The 14,431-nt window shown below is 44.2% G+C and overlaps 4 protein-coding genes and 1 pseudogene across 4 annotated transcripts; 4 read left to right on the forward strand and 1 right to left on the reverse strand.

The window, feature by feature from the left end:
* Positions 1–1,537: 1,537 nt before the first annotated feature.
* LOC112271520 lies at positions 1,538–2,480 on the forward strand. The gene has a single exon (XM_024460756.1). The coding sequence runs from the start codon at positions 1,744–1,746 to the stop codon at positions 2,473–2,475; it is 732 nt and encodes a 243-aa protein (XP_024316524.1). The 5' UTR covers positions 1,538–1,743; the 3' UTR covers positions 2,476–2,480.
* A 1,370-nt stretch (positions 2,481–3,850) lies between these two features.
* On the forward strand, positions 3,851–4,670 carry LOC100844799. The gene has a single exon (XM_024460757.1). It carries the CDS (start codon positions 3,939–3,941, stop codon positions 4,668–4,670), a length of 732 nt encoding a protein of 243 aa, XP_024316525.1. The 5' UTR covers positions 3,851–3,938.
* A 507-nt stretch (positions 4,671–5,177) lies between these two features.
* On the forward strand, positions 5,178–6,945 carry LOC104583753. The gene has a single exon (XM_024460755.1). The coding sequence runs from the start codon at positions 6,001–6,003 to the stop codon at positions 6,730–6,732; it is 732 nt and encodes a 243-aa protein (XP_024316523.1). The 5' UTR covers positions 5,178–6,000; the 3' UTR covers positions 6,733–6,945.
* Positions 6,946–7,089: 144 nt separating this feature from the next.
* LOC112271519 lies at positions 7,090–10,081 on the forward strand (annotated as a pseudogene).
* A 459-nt stretch (positions 10,082–10,540) lies between these two features.
* On the reverse strand, positions 10,541–12,969 carry LOC100845415 (uncharacterized protein ycf39). The gene is made up of 7 exons (XM_003574861.4): positions 12,531–12,969; positions 12,304–12,402; positions 11,987–12,181; positions 11,681–11,773; positions 11,478–11,573; positions 11,097–11,237; positions 10,541–10,999 (listed from the first exon to the last, which is right to left on the reverse strand). The coding sequence occupies exons 1-7, from the start codon at positions 12,897–12,899 to the stop codon at positions 10,823–10,825; spliced, it is 1,170 nt and encodes a 389-aa protein (XP_003574909.1). The 5' UTR covers positions 12,900–12,969; the 3' UTR covers positions 10,541–10,822.
* Positions 12,970–14,431: the final 1,462 nt, after the last annotated feature.

A 14,431-nucleotide genomic window follows, 5' to 3' on the forward strand; every position in this document is an offset into this window, starting at 1 on the left:
AATGAGATATCACATTGCCATGTTCCAACTATCGGCGACAAGAATCAGCAGGGTTGTTTGCTCTACTGTTGGATCCTGACGTGATTGCACACTTAAGATAATTTTTAATGGAGTACTAACCGAGTATTTATTGGCGGTATGAGTATTAGGTAATGGTGTTGTATTCTGCACAATGCATGCTACTTGCATGCTCCACCTGGACTGTTTTGATTTTTTAGCTGCTTTGGTTTGAGTTGCTAAAGGCATTTGGGTGATACCAGTAGAAACACATAAATTTTGCAGCTTGTGTATAACTCTTTATGTTTTTTTAATAAAATGAGATGGCCTTAAAATTGGTAATTCGAGAAACAAGAGGCTCTTGGCTTTTAATAAGATGAGATAGCCTGAAGAAGATTCTTCATATGTAGCCATCATGATTGTTGTTTTCATTCCAAACATGCATCTTTTTCTTGATTTTTTTATTAATTGTGCCTGCTACTGTTGTTGCTCTTATTTATTTATTTTTGACGAAAGACAGCAGCGCTGTTATTCATTAATTAAGGAAGAGTATAATACAGAACAGAACAAAAGGTGAGGCTACACAGGAGAAGAGGGCAACGAACAAACAACTAAAGGGGAAGACTAAAACAGCAGCAGGCAGCTCAGGTGGCCGACAAATCACTGTTGTTGCTCTTAGACATTGCAATTCGAGCTTTGATATTTACACGATTCAAGACGATACAGTGGTAGGCTCTGGATGGTGGAGCAGACAAGGATGGAAGAAGAGCTCTGAGGGGAGAAGGGCCTTTGCGGTTTTTTTTGGAGCTTTAGGATCGGAATGTTGTTGTCAATTTACAGCACACTAATATATTGTACTTTGTCAATGAAGATCTTTTCTAGTGGGTCTTGCTAGTTGCTACCACATCTAAAACAAGAAAGCTCCATCCCACGAGGTTGAGCGTGCAAGTAGCATGAAATCGCGCTTAATAGAACACCTACTGGGATTAAAACCTGCAAAAAAAACAAGAATAATGCTCAGTTTTTTTACCGAAAGAATAATGCTCAGTTAGCCACCGCACTATGATAATGTCTAGAGAATGCAAATATGTCAAGATCCACCAGTAGACTGAACTGACCTGCTGTTTCTTGTTGGTGATGGCTATGGCTTGACCTGCTGCCAGTAATTGGAACACGATGGTGTGATTCAGTAGTAGAATATTGGATAGCACATGGGCCACGTCCAGATTGAAAATAGACGCCAGCCAAATGCTTCTAAGAGCGACACGAGTACAAAACATGCCAGCGATGCTGCACGAGGAGTGATCAGGAACCAGATAAACACGGTGTTGCGTTGGAGCCTGGAGATGCGGAGTCAACTGCTCTTCGACTAGCAAAGGCACAGCTCACGGATCTCATGATCTGGGTCTACACGCCCGTGCAGATGAGTTTGCCACCAAAAATCAAGACATGATAGCCTTGTAGCCTCAGTTCGAGAGATGCTACCTACTGAAGATGGTTGGGAGACACAGAAGAACAATCACCTTGTCGTTGAGATTGTTGTTATTTGTTGCACCAGCAGGCAGCAAAGAACTTCATCATCGAAAAGATTCTTGTTCTCTACAGGCTCAGCGATGCCATGGCTTTCTGCTTCTTTCGGTATATAAAGAGGAGCCAAGCCATCGCCAGATCTCAACACAAGCTTCTCTCTGAGTCTCCTCTTCCATCCACAACGAAGGAAAAAGACCTTCAGCTTCCATTACAGACATGGCATGCCACCTCAGATCTGCGAGTGTGCCTTCAAGCCCCTGCTCCGGCAAAACCAATGTTGAAGGACAGCTTCAGAGCATAAACGCTGCTGCCTCCTCACCTTCTTCGACCATCGACACAATGTGTTATGGGTTGAGGAGGCTTGGAGACATCTACAACTGCATCGATGAGCTCACATCCTTGCCTAGCAGCCAAGTTCTCCTCTGCAGGCAGCAGCAGAGGCTTGCTGTTGAGCAAGAGCTTGAGCGGTCCCTCGTCTTGCTTGACCTCTGCAACACGATGCAAATGAGCTTTTGTGAGCTCAAGGAGAGCGTTCAGGACATGCAACTGGCTATCAAGAGAGGCAATGGTGTGGCTCTTCAGGCCAAGATGCAGTCTTGGTTCCGCCTGACCAAGAAAGCACAAAACCAGCTCAAGAAGATCAGCAAGAAGTCTGCTCCGGCTGATCTCCAGAGCTGCCGGGTGGTCAATCTGTTGGCTGAAGCTAGAGAAGCCGCTGTCAAAATGATTGAATCCTCGATGGAGCTGCTTTCAAAGAAAATTACAGCGCCGAATTCTGGCAAGCTGTCTCTTGTATCCAAGGCATTCCAGAAGAAAAGAGTTGTATGCGAGGAGGAGCAATTGCAGGTGCTCGAGTCGAACATTGTTGATCTTGAGAATGGAGTCGAGACTTTGTTTAGGAGATTGATCCAGAGCAGAGTTTCTCTTCTGAATACTCTCAGCTTGTAGATTAGATCACATGTCAACTCTGATGCCCTATGGTTGGCGTCCGCCTTTTAGAGGACTTGCTGATCATCATAACAATTTTGCAATGTGTATACATGAGAGGAATTGTACATATATACATATATATAATCCATTGAGAAACCAAATTTTTTTTCCATTTCCTGTTCTTCAGTTGTTCCTACATGGTTTATGCATGCTTCATCACAATAACTGAGTATGGGATGGTTCATAAGAAAAATAATTTTTTTTTTGAGGAATTAAGAAAAATAATTTAGTTGCAAGATGCTTATCATTATTGAATATCATAGAAGTGATTAGACAAATTGTTCAAGCTGATATTTAAAACGCCTTACTATGAGATGGCCCTGTTATACAGATGCTAAGTGTTGCAGCAGAAAGAGCAGTAGATCTTTTGTTGTGGATCTTGCTACCATATCTAAAACAAGCCAGCTCGAACTCATGAGGTTGAGCGTGTAAGTAGCATGAATTGCACTTAATAGAATACCTATTGGAATTAACAACGGCACAAAAACTAGGCAACACGCTTGTCACGAAAGATACTCGGTAGCACTCCGATAAACTAACTAATCTCTAGAGCATGCAATTATGTCAAGATTCACCTGTGCAGTGAACTAACCTGCTTGTTGATGGTAATAGTTGGAACATGAGAACGTGATAGCTCGCTCAGGGGATACTTACTGCCAGTGCACTAAAAAATTGAGTCGCATAAGAGTGATGAAACAGATTGTTACTGACAGTAACAATCTCCTGTCATGCTGATTAAAAAGTGTACGCGTGGCACCAACGATATTACTCGGCTAGCAATCTCCATTAAAAAGTGTTCGCATGCAGGCTACCAGGCTGATTCTTGCTGGCAGGAACTGGAACATGAGACTGTTATTGAGTAGTAGAAAAATGGATAGCACATGGATCATCTCAAGATTGGAATAAATGTCAAATGGTTGCAAGTACGCCACGCAGGTGAAACATGCCAGCGATGCCACACGAGGAGTGATCAGAATCCAGATAAACGCGGGTGTTGCATTGGAGCCAGGAGATGCGAAGTCAACTGCTCTTCGACTAGCGAAGGCACAGCTCATGGATCTCATCTGGGTCTACACGCCCGTGCATATGAGTTTGCCACCAAAAATCAAGACATGATAGCCTTGTAGCCTCAGTTAGAGAGATGCTACCTACTGAAGATGGTTGGGAGACACACAAGAAGCATCAACTTGTTGTTGAGATTGTTGTTATTTGTTGCAGCAGCAGGCAGCAAAGAACTTCATCACTGACAAGATTCTTGTTCTCTACCAGATAAGCAATGCCATATGGCTTCCTGCTTCTTCCAGTATATATGTATGAACAAGCCATAGCCAGACCTCAACACCATTGTAACACAAGCTTCTCTTTGAGTCTCCTCTTCCATTCCCAACGAAGTAAAAAGAACTTCAGCTTCCACTACAGACATGGCATCCCACCTCAGATCTGCGAGCGTGCCTTCAAGCCCCTGCTCCCGTGAAACTGACATCGAAGGACAGCTGCAGAGCCTAAACACCGCCATCTCCTCACCCTCTTCGAACATCGAGACGGTGTGTGATGGGTTAAGGAGGCTTGGAGGCATCTACGACTGCATCGATGAGCTCACATCCCTGCCAAGCAGCCAGGTTCTCCTCTGCAAGCAGCAGCAGAGAATTGCTGTTGAACAAGAGCTCGAGCGCTCCCTCGTCTTGCTTGACCTCTGCGACGCGGTGCAAGTGAGCTTCTCTGAGCTCAAGGCAAGCATTCAGGACATGCAGTTGGTTATCAAGAGAGGAGATGCAGCAGCTCTTGAGGCAAAGATCCAGTCTTGGTTCCGCCTGACCAAGAAAGCACAAAAACAGATCAAGAAGATCAGCAAGAAGTCTTCTCCAACTGATCTGGAGAGCTGCAGAGTGGTGAATCTGCTGGCTGAAGCTAGAGACGCCGCTGTCACAATGATTGAGTCCTCAACAGAACTCCTGTCAAAGCAAATTGAGATGCCAAATTCTGCTAAGTGGTCTCTTGTATCCAAGGCATTCCAGAAGAAAAGAGTTACATGCAAGGAGGAGCAATTGCAGGTGCTGGCATTGGACATCGTTGATCTTGAGAGTGGAGTTGAGACTTTGTTCAGGAGATTGATCCAGAGCAGAGTTTCTCTTCTTAATACTCTCAGCTTGTAGAACAGATCACGTATCAAGTCTGATGCCCTGTGATTGGCGTCCGCCTTTTAGAGGATTTGCTGATCATTGTAACAATTTTCCGATGTGTATACATGGGAGAACTGTACATATATACATACTCAATTGAGAAACAACACATTTTTGTCCACTTCCTATTGTGCCTGCTTGGTTTATGCACGCTTCAGTACAGTAACTAAGATTGGGGTGGGGTAACTCAAATGATTCTTTCCTGGAAAGAAAAATAATCTAAGTAGAAGATGCTGATCATAAAGGAAGTAGTTAGACAGATTGTTGATCTTTAAAATGCCTTCCTATGAGATAGCCATGTTATTCAGATGCTATGTGTTGCAGCAGAAAAGGCAAAAGATCTCAGACCCATAAGTTTGAGCGTGCAAGTATCATGAATTGCGCGTAACAGCACACCTATTGGAATTAACAACTGCAGAAAAAACTAGATAACACGCTTGTCATGAACAGTACTCGATTAGCACTCCATTAAATAATCTCTAGAGCATGCAATTATGTCAAAATCCACCAGTAGAGTCCACTGACCTGCTGGTTCTTGTTGGCAACAATTGGAACATAATAATATGTTAGTGCATTGGGAAGACTCTTACTGGCAATGCACCGAAAAATTGAGTCACGCATGACTGGTGAAACGGATTGTTACTGCCAGTAACTGTAACACGCATGGTACCAAATATACTACTCGGCAAGCAATCTCCATTAAAAAGTCTTACAGCATGCAAGTTGCCACACTTTGCTTGCTCACAGTAACTGGTGATTAAGCAGTAGAAAATTGGACAGCACATGGATCCTCTTGAGATTGGAATAGTCGAATAGATGCCAAATGCTTGTAAGCATGAACGCAGGGAGAGCATGCCAGCGATGCCCGCACGAGTGATCAGAAACCAGATAAGAAATACGCTGTTGAATTGGAGCCTAGAGACGTGAAGTCAACTGCTCTCGATTAACAAAGGAACAGCTCACCGATCTCATGATCTGGGTCTACGCGCCCGTGCAGATAAGTTTGCTACCAAAAATCGAGACATGACAGCCTCGTAACCTCAGTTAGAGAGATGCGACCTACTGAAGATGCTTGGGGACAGAGAAAAAGAAATATCAACTTGTTGTTGAGATGGTTGTTATTTGTTGAACCAGCACAGCACTCCATTGTCTACAGGGTCAGCGGTGCAATGGCTTCTGCTTCTTTCTGTATATATAGGTAAGAGCCATAGCCAGATCTCAACACCATTGCAACACAGCTTCTCTTTGTTTCTCCTCTTCCATCCCCAAAGAAGAAAAAGGAGCATCAACTTCCATTACAACCATGGCATCCCACCTCAGATCTGTGAGTGTGCCTTCAAGCCCCTGCTCCAGCCAAGAAAATGTCGAAGAGCAGCTGCAGAGACTAAACGCTGCCATCTCCTCACCCTCTTCGACCATTGAGACTATGCGTGATGGGTTGAGGAGCCTTGGAGACATCTATGACTGCATTGATGAGCTCACATCCTTGCCCAGTAGCCAAGTTCTCCTCTGCAACCCGCAGCAGAGGATTGCTGTTGAGCAAGAGCTCGAGCATTCCCTCGTCTTGCTTGACCTTTGTGACACAGTCCAAGTGAGCTTCTCTGAGCTCAAGGCAAGCATTCAGGACATGCAGTTGGTTATCAAGAGAGGAGATGATGCAGCTCTTCAGGGGAAGATCCAGTCCTGGTTCCGCCTGACTAAGAAAGTGCACAAGCAGCTCAAGAAGATCAGCAAGAAGTCTTCCCCAGCTGATCTGGAGAGCTGTAGAGTGCTCAATCTGCTGGCTGAAGCTAGAGAAGCCGCTGTGACAATGATTGAATCCTCAACAGAACTCCTGTCAAAGCAAATCACGATGTCAAATTCTAGCAAGTGGTCTCTTGTATCCAAGGCATTCCAGAAGAAAAGAAGTTCATGTGAAGAGGAGCAATTGCAGGTGATCGAGTTGGACATTGTTGGTCTTGAGAGCAGAGTCGAGATTTTGTTCAGGAGATTAATCCGGAGCAGAGTTTCTCTTCTGAATGCTCTGAGCTTGTAGACTAGATCATATACCAACTCTGATCCCCTGTGGTTGGCGTCCGCCTTTTAGAGGATTTGCTGATCACCATAACAATTTTGCAATGTATATACATGACAAGAATTGTAAAATATACTCCACTGAGAAACAAAAGCATAGTTTTTGCCCACTTCCTTGTGTCGACTACATTGTTTATTAGTGGTTTGATACAAATAATGAAATAATTGCTCAGAAGATGCTTATCATTATTGACTATTATAGAAGTAGTCAGACTGATTGTTCAAGTTAATCTTTAAAATGCTTTAATATGAGATGGCCCTGTTATTCGGATGCCATCTGTTGTACCAGAAATACGCAAAAGATCCTAGTGAAATGGATCTTGCTACCGTAGCCAAAACAAGCCAGCTCCAACGAACGAGGTCGACCGTAGATAGCATGAGGTTAGTATACAAAGAAGATGCTGGAATTAACAAGTGCAGAAAAACTAGGTAACACCTTGTGACCAATAAGACTCAGTTAGACTCTGCTGTAATAATCTCTAGCATGCAATTAGGTCAATATCCACCTGTAGAGTGAACTAACCTGCCTTGTTGTAGACAATAGTTTGAACTTCGAACATGATATATCCCTAATTCATTGAGAGGATAGTTAGCTCGCTCAGGTAAAAAAAAGATACACATGAGTCATGCTGATTCCTTGGTTGGCAATATCCATTAAACAAGTGCGACAGCATGCAATAGAATAAGCTGTCGTGCTGATTCCTGCTGGCAGTACTCGGTACATAATAGTGTGATTCAGTAGTAAACAAATGGGAAGCACATGGATCATCTCAAGATTGCAATAGATGCGAAATACTTGTAAGCGCGGCAGGCAGGCGAAACATGCCAGCGATGCAGCACAAGGGGTGATGCAGAAACCAGGTAAACACAGTGCTGTGTTGGAGCTTGGGGGTGAAGTCAACTGTCCTTCGACTACCAAAGGCACAGCTCACTGATCTATATGACACGCTCATGCAGATAAGCTTGTCCCCAATAATCGAGATACTTGGTTGGGAGACAGGAAGAGCATCAGCCTAACATGGAGATGGGTGGTATTTGTTGCAGCAGCTCCATTATAGTGGAGATTCTTGCTGTCTGCAGGTTCAGCTATGCCATGGCTTCCGCGTCTTTTCGTAAATACTTGTATATATAGGGACAAGTCTTAGCCAGAGCTCGACACCATTGCAACACAGCTTCTATTCTCTTCCATTTCCAGAGAAGAAAAAAGAACTTCAGCTCCATTACAGCCATGGCATCCCACTTCAGATCTGTGAGTGTGCCTTCAAGTCCCTGCTCCAGCAAAAACAATGTCGAAGAACAGTTGCAGAGCCTAAACATGGCCATATCCTCACCCTCTTCAACCATCGAGACAATGTGTGATGGGTTGAGGAGGCTGGCTGACATCTACGACAGCATCCATGAGCTCACATGCTTGCCAGCAGCCAAGTTCTCCTCTGCAAGCCACAGCAAAGGATCGCTGTGGAGCAAGAGCTCGAACGCTCCCTCGTCTTGCTCGACCTCTGCAACGCTGTGCAAGTGAGCTTCTCTGAGCTCAAGGCAAGCCTCCAGGACATGCAGTTAGTTATCAAGAGACAAGATGATCCAGCTCTTCAGGCCCAGATCCAGTCTTTGTTCCGCCTGACCAAGAAAGTGCAGAAGCAGCTCAAGAAGATCAGCAAGAAGTCTTCTTCGGCTGATTTGGAGAGCTGTAGAGTGGTCAAGTTGTTGGCTGAAGCTAGAGAAGCCGCGGTCACAGTGGTTGAATCCTCATTGGAACTCCCGTCAAAGCAAATTGTGATACCAGGTTCTAAAACGTGGTCGCTTGTATCCAAGGCATTCCAGAAGACAAGAGTTACATGCGAGGAGGAGCAATTGCAGGTGCTGGAGTTGGATCTTGTTGATCTTGAGAGCGCAGTAGAGATTTTGTTCAGGAGATTGATCCAGAGCAGATTTTCTCTTCTGAATACTCTGAGCTTGTAGACTAGATCATATGCCAACTCTGATCCCCTGTGATTGGCGTCCGCCTTTTAGAGGATTTGCTGATCATCAGAACAATTTTGCAATGTGTATACATGAGAGGAACTGTAAAAAAAAATACACTCCATTGAGAAACAAGCATGGTTATTCGCCCACTTCCAGTTCTTGGTTCCATTGTTTATGCAATTATGCACGCATTCATTGCATTGATACAATCACCTATGCTTGGGGTGGTTCATTCAAAATAATCTTTAAGACCTGGCTCAGAATATGCTTCTCATTGTGGAGTATTATAGAGGTAGTTAGGACAGACTATTTAAAATGTTCTGCTACTTGACGGATATGTTATTCAGATGCTATGTGTCACAGCAGAAACAAGCAGAAGATCCTTATATAGTGGATCTTGCTGCCATATCTCAAACAAGCCAGCTCCAACACATGAGCTTGAGCAAGTAAGCAGCATGAATTGTACATAATGAAACGTGTACTGTATTTAACAACTACACAAAAACTAGATGACACATTTGTCACCAATAATACTTGGCTAGCTCTGCACTAAAATAATCTGTAAGCATGCAACTATGTCAAATCCACCAATAGAGTGAACTAACCTGCCAGTTCTTGTCGGCAATAGTTGGAGAATGATAACGTGATAATTCATTGGGAGGAGAGTTCGCGGCAGTGCCTCTAAAAACTGAGCTGTGCATGAGTGACGAAACAGATTGCATGTGCTGCTGCCAGATCTCAAAACCTTGATAGACAGCATCTGGGAGATGAACTGGCAGGATTCTAATTGTTTACCATCAAAACGCTTCTACCTCGCATACTTCCTCTGTATAAATGGACCTCAGACAGAAGAGCTAGACACATCCAGCAACGTCTGCTCCCTCCTTCTCATCTCCTCAACATCAGTACAGAAAAACGAGTTTCAGCAACAGATATGGCCTGCCACCTGAGATCAATGAGCTTGCCTTCTAGGCCTCGGTCCAATGTTGAAGAGGAGCTGTACAGCCTAGAGGCGAGCATCTCTTCACCTTCCATGACCATCAAGACAATCTCTGATGGTCTAATAAGGCTTGGAGACATCTATGGAATTATTGAGGAGATCATGTGCCTGCCTAGCAATCAAGTTTGCTCTTCCGAACAAAAGAAGATGTTGGACAGAGAAATGGAGTGCTCCCTTGAGCTTTTGGATCTCTGTGCAGCTTAGTTGTTTGATTTTATGAATGGTCATGTTGCCTCAACACCTATTTAAGAATGTCATTCAGATACTGGCACAGTCCTTGTGCGATGGATCTGGTCCTTATACGAAATATGACAGTTCCAGGTTGCAAGGTATAAACTTGTAGTTAACACACAGCTGGTACTAAAGAAACATTATATGTGTCAATAATTGCCCCAGAACAGGCTATGCCACATGTATCACGAAGGGAAAAAAGGTCCTACATAAAACCGCAGACCTAATAAGCTACACTTTCAATTGGAATTTCCCCTGCAATCCGTGGAGCATGAATAGGCGGGAACAAGGAACGCACTTGAAGCTCCTAAATGCAGAAAATGCCTCTGATAGTTTCTTTCAAGAGTTTACTGGATCTCTCATGACACGAATCTAAGAGTGAGACCATACACAAACTCTACAATGACATGACATCAAATAGCAAAATTTGTGTTTGCCATGAATGGTTACTTCCTGCTCATACACAGACCTTCTCCAAAATGCAATCACACTTTTATTGCTTTTCATTCTTATGTGGTTGCTTTTGGTTTATTTTTCACAACACAGATTATAAACTAATTTACGTTTCAGCATATTCTGAACTAATATCCTTTCGATTAATTAGCCAATAATCATGCTGTAAGTCATGGTTTCAGTTTCACGATAATACAAGTTGACTATGAATTCATGAAATTTAGGCTGCTTTGCACAAACTTCAGGTCGACCAAATTGTTGAGATTCTATAGACCACCTAATAACATTGCACCTTGTTGCACACACCACAATGAAAATATACAAGAAAATTTGTAGTCACTCATCTGTGTCTTGATGCACACATCTGAATCAGAATATGTCCATGACTTTGTTGAAATTCCTCCCTTCAAAAGTATATGTCACTTTGCTTGGACTGTGCCTTGAGACCCTTCAATTTCTTCAATATGTTCGTGAAATAATCTTGTAAATACTTCTCTAAGGTAAGGATATCCTTTGCATCCACCCCAAGAAGCTGGTATGTCTCATTCATTGGAGCTGAGAAAACTGTGTCGCTGGAAAGCACCTGGATTATAAAAATGTAAGTTATCTTTCAAAGAATTTGATATATGTGTTACTGTTACTTAAATACAAGTGCACTGCATGTAAAGGCCTAGACAAACCTCTGAAAATGCGAGCCTGTCAGCCACATCGTTTGTCCACTGGAAGAACCGTGTCAATTGACGAGTAAATTTCAAGACTGGAACAGGGACAGTAGTTACGTTGGCATCTTGCCCAGCCAATCTCTCACACAGTGTAATAACCTGAAGAAGGGGAAATAAATAGAAGGTAACTAATAATGTGCGACCTCCCATAAGAAATCATTTGGTACATTCTTGAAAACAAAATTAAATGCATCAAAAACTAGAGTGGTACATTCCCTATCAAATAGACATGCTATACTAACTGTCCACTAATGACAAGCCAATATTAAATTGGTTTAGCAGACCTTCCTGAACAGAAAAATATACTTATTCAGCAATAGAAGTATTAGAGTTAATTACCTCTTGAGTTGTCCAAGCACGTGGTCCAGCAAAAGTTAGGAGTTTCTTGCTAGCCTTCTCATTGCGCATAGCAACAAACGTCAGTCGAGCTACGTCCTATAGTCATGCAAAGAAGTTGTGTCAAAGGAAAGCTACTTTGAAGAGAGGCAAGCTACAAAGATATCCACAGTTTCACTTTCCAATAGAAAAGGAGAAGAGATAACCTGGGTATCCATGTACGCAATCCGAGTGGGAGCATCAGTTCCCCACACAGACTTCTCTTCTAGTATAGGCACAGCATATTGCCCAATGAGGCCCTGCAACAAAAAAAAATGATGGATGCTCATTTCAGGAAACTAGACGAAGCTGTATGAAATCAACTTCAACCATAAATCGCATCACTGCTGCTCTTAATTTCTACTTGTTTAGGTCTATCATGAATTATGAGCAATACACAGCTAGTTTAACGTCACTATGAAAAGAAATCTCCTGGCCAGACCAGAATCGCAGGAAAAAGGAACAACCCCTACCTGCATGAAACCACACAAACGGATGATGGTGTAGTCCAGACCAGTATCCTGAATAAACCTCTCCGTACAATACTTGATCTCCATCAAGGGGACCTCGGGGTGCTTGTCGCAGTTGTGAATGGAGTAGAACACATACTTCTGGATCCCCATGGCCTTGGCACACTGTATTAGAGCAACTTTTCCTTCCCAGTCTACCTAAACAGAACAACCGTCAGCGCAACTGTCATCTAATCAACGACTCAATGGAACACATGTCACAGTTGAAAATACCATTCACTTCTCTATATTTTTTTTTAGAGGTTATGCTGGTGACATACTGTTCGAATGGGTTCCTCTGGACGCCCCGTCGCGCAATCGATGACGGTGTGGACACCGACCAGGGTGGCTGGTATCGTCTCTGGCTTGCTGAGGTCGGCCTGATTGATTAAACCAGCGAACACGCATGAACGATCATGAGACGAATCCGCAATGCGGTGCCCCCTGATTTGCCTACAGTAAGGGAGAAGTGGAGAGCGAAGTCGAAGGGAGAAGCGTAGCTACGTACATTGACGACGGTGGCGCCCCAGTCGCGGAGGAAGTCGGCGGGGGCGGGGCGGGGCCTGACGAGGCAGCGGACGTCGTAGCCCTCGTCCAGCGCCCTCCTGACCACCTGCCGCCCCAGCGTCCCCGTGGCGCCCACCACCAGCACGCTCGTCGTCCTCACGGGCGTCCCCTGCGCGATGCTGGTCGGGGCCGCGCTGCTGCAGGTCACCGCCAGCCGCCGGCGGGGCCCCCCGCCCGACGACGACCCGGCCCGGGCTGGGTACCGCGGCGCGCAGGTGGCTGTCCAGGAGAGGGCCGCCCGTCGGCCCGTTGAGGTGAGCCCCGAGGGCAGCGCGGCGGCGGCGAGGCTGCTGGCCGACGTCGTCGCCATTTTCGCTCGTCCCGGAGGCGGTGGGGGTTTGGGTCTGGGTTTGATTGCGGCGAGCGAGGAGAGAAGAGGAGTGGTGGAGAGAGGATGCAGAGCAGCCGATGGTCGTGGAGCCACGTCACCACCGCCATCCGTTCCCGGCCACGTCACCATCCCGTTTCTTTCCCGCCACTTGTCGGCCAAATCTCATTTTTGTTCTCCTACAAAAGGTTTGCGTTTTCTAAAAAAATTGGTCATCGTTTCTATGGATAAATTTGGTTAGATTGCATATGCTAACTGCAGTTTTTTTCATTCACATGGTCTATCGTCCTTGCGAGCCGATGTCGTCGCATCATGGCTCCTTCAGCGTTGACAAGAGATTATCAAATACGGCATGCTAAACATTTTGCGGGCAGTAATGTTGTCGAGGCCTCTTTAGGCGTCAAGGAAGCCGAGTTAGCTTGCCTTCAAGATATTTGGCTCTTTGTTGGATGGATCGGGATGTCGGTATGCTCAAAGTACAATAGTGAATCGGTTGTGAAAGCACTAGACGAATGTAAAGAGGACTTATCCACCATCCACCGGTGGCATCGAAACCTAAGAGGGTGCAGTACCACGAAAGTTCAAAAAGAGTGCAATTAGATTGCACTTGAATCTACTAAACTGGCCAAGGGGTTCACCACCCCGGTGTAGTGTACGGGAGGAGCTCTTGGCGAACAAGCATTTACAGCTCGTTTGGCATCTAATCTTTCGTTTCATTTGGGCCAAATGAAATGAAATCCAATTTTTGTTAGGATTTTATTTGGTTGAATTTGAATTTCAGGTTTAAAAATCATTTTGTCTGCCACATGGATTTGTAGAGTGAGAGACAATTCCAGATAAATGATGTCTTTTAGAGAGAAGTTGGGGTTAGTTGTATTGTGATTCTGTGGAATTTGAGATTGAATTCATGTGGCAATTCCGTGCCAACAAACAAGTTGGTTTCTGAAATTCAAAATGAATTGCTGAATTCTAAGTCCAAATGATGGTTGACAAACGAGATGTCAGAGTTATAATAACTATATTTATAGCTACAATCAAACTCTCTTGTTCCCAAAAAAAAAGTAGTCAAAGAAAAAAGAACACCTCAAATACGTGTTCTTGACAAATTTAAGGTATGTTTGGATTTATCCCCAAATTGCCCTGCCAAAAAATTGACATGACCAAAACAAAGGCATGATAAAAAAATTGGTAAGCTGTGTTTGTTTGGTTTGCAGTCATAGTATAGTACCAATTTTTTGCAAAATGATTAGAGCTCTATTTGGTTGAAATCATTTACCTTACAATCTGGCCAAGCAAATCTACATCTCTTGAACTATTCATCGAAGAATGGTTTCTGCAAACTTCTAGTTCGTGAACGAGCAGAAAAAAAAGCATGGCTTCCTGTGCACCTCAATCGACTAAGAGCACTTAAGCATTCACAACCCGCACCAAATTCCCTCGCACTGGAGCATCTCTAGACGACTAGGAGCAGTACACGTCTATCAATTTAGAGTCCCATCGATCACATTGTAGTT

This window comes from Brachypodium distachyon, chromosome 3 (genome assembly GCF_000005505.3).
Source record: "Brachypodium distachyon strain Bd21 chromosome 3, Brachypodium_distachyon_v3.0, whole genome shotgun sequence".
NCBI lineage: Eukaryota > Viridiplantae > Streptophyta > Magnoliopsida > Poales > Poaceae > Brachypodium > Brachypodium distachyon.

Bases quoted from the DNA above. Each gene is read 5' to 3' on its own strand.
- LOC104583753 (XM_024460755.1), top strand. From the start codon at position 6,001: ATGGCATCCCACCTCAGATCTGTGAGTGTGCCTTCAAGCCCCTGCTCC.
- LOC100845415 (XM_003574861.4), bottom strand. From the start codon at position 12,899: ATGGCGACGACGTCGGCCAGCAGCCTCGCCGCCGCCGCGCTGCCCTCG. The intron at 12,403-12,530 runs GTACGTAGCTAC...TTAATCAATCAG, and splicing joins GGGGCGCCACCGTCGTCAAT to GCCGACCTCAGCAAGCCAGA. The intron at 11,774-11,986 runs GTAGGGGTTGTT...TTTTTGTTGCAG, and splicing joins GTTTGTGTGGTTTCATGCAG to GGCCTCATTGGGCAATATGC.
- LOC100844799 (XM_024460757.1), top strand. From the start codon at position 3,939: ATGGCATCCCACCTCAGATCTGCGAGCGTGCCTTCAAGCCCCTGCTCC.
- LOC112271520 (XM_024460756.1), top strand. From the start codon at position 1,744: ATGGCATGCCACCTCAGATCTGCGAGTGTGCCTTCAAGCCCCTGCTCC.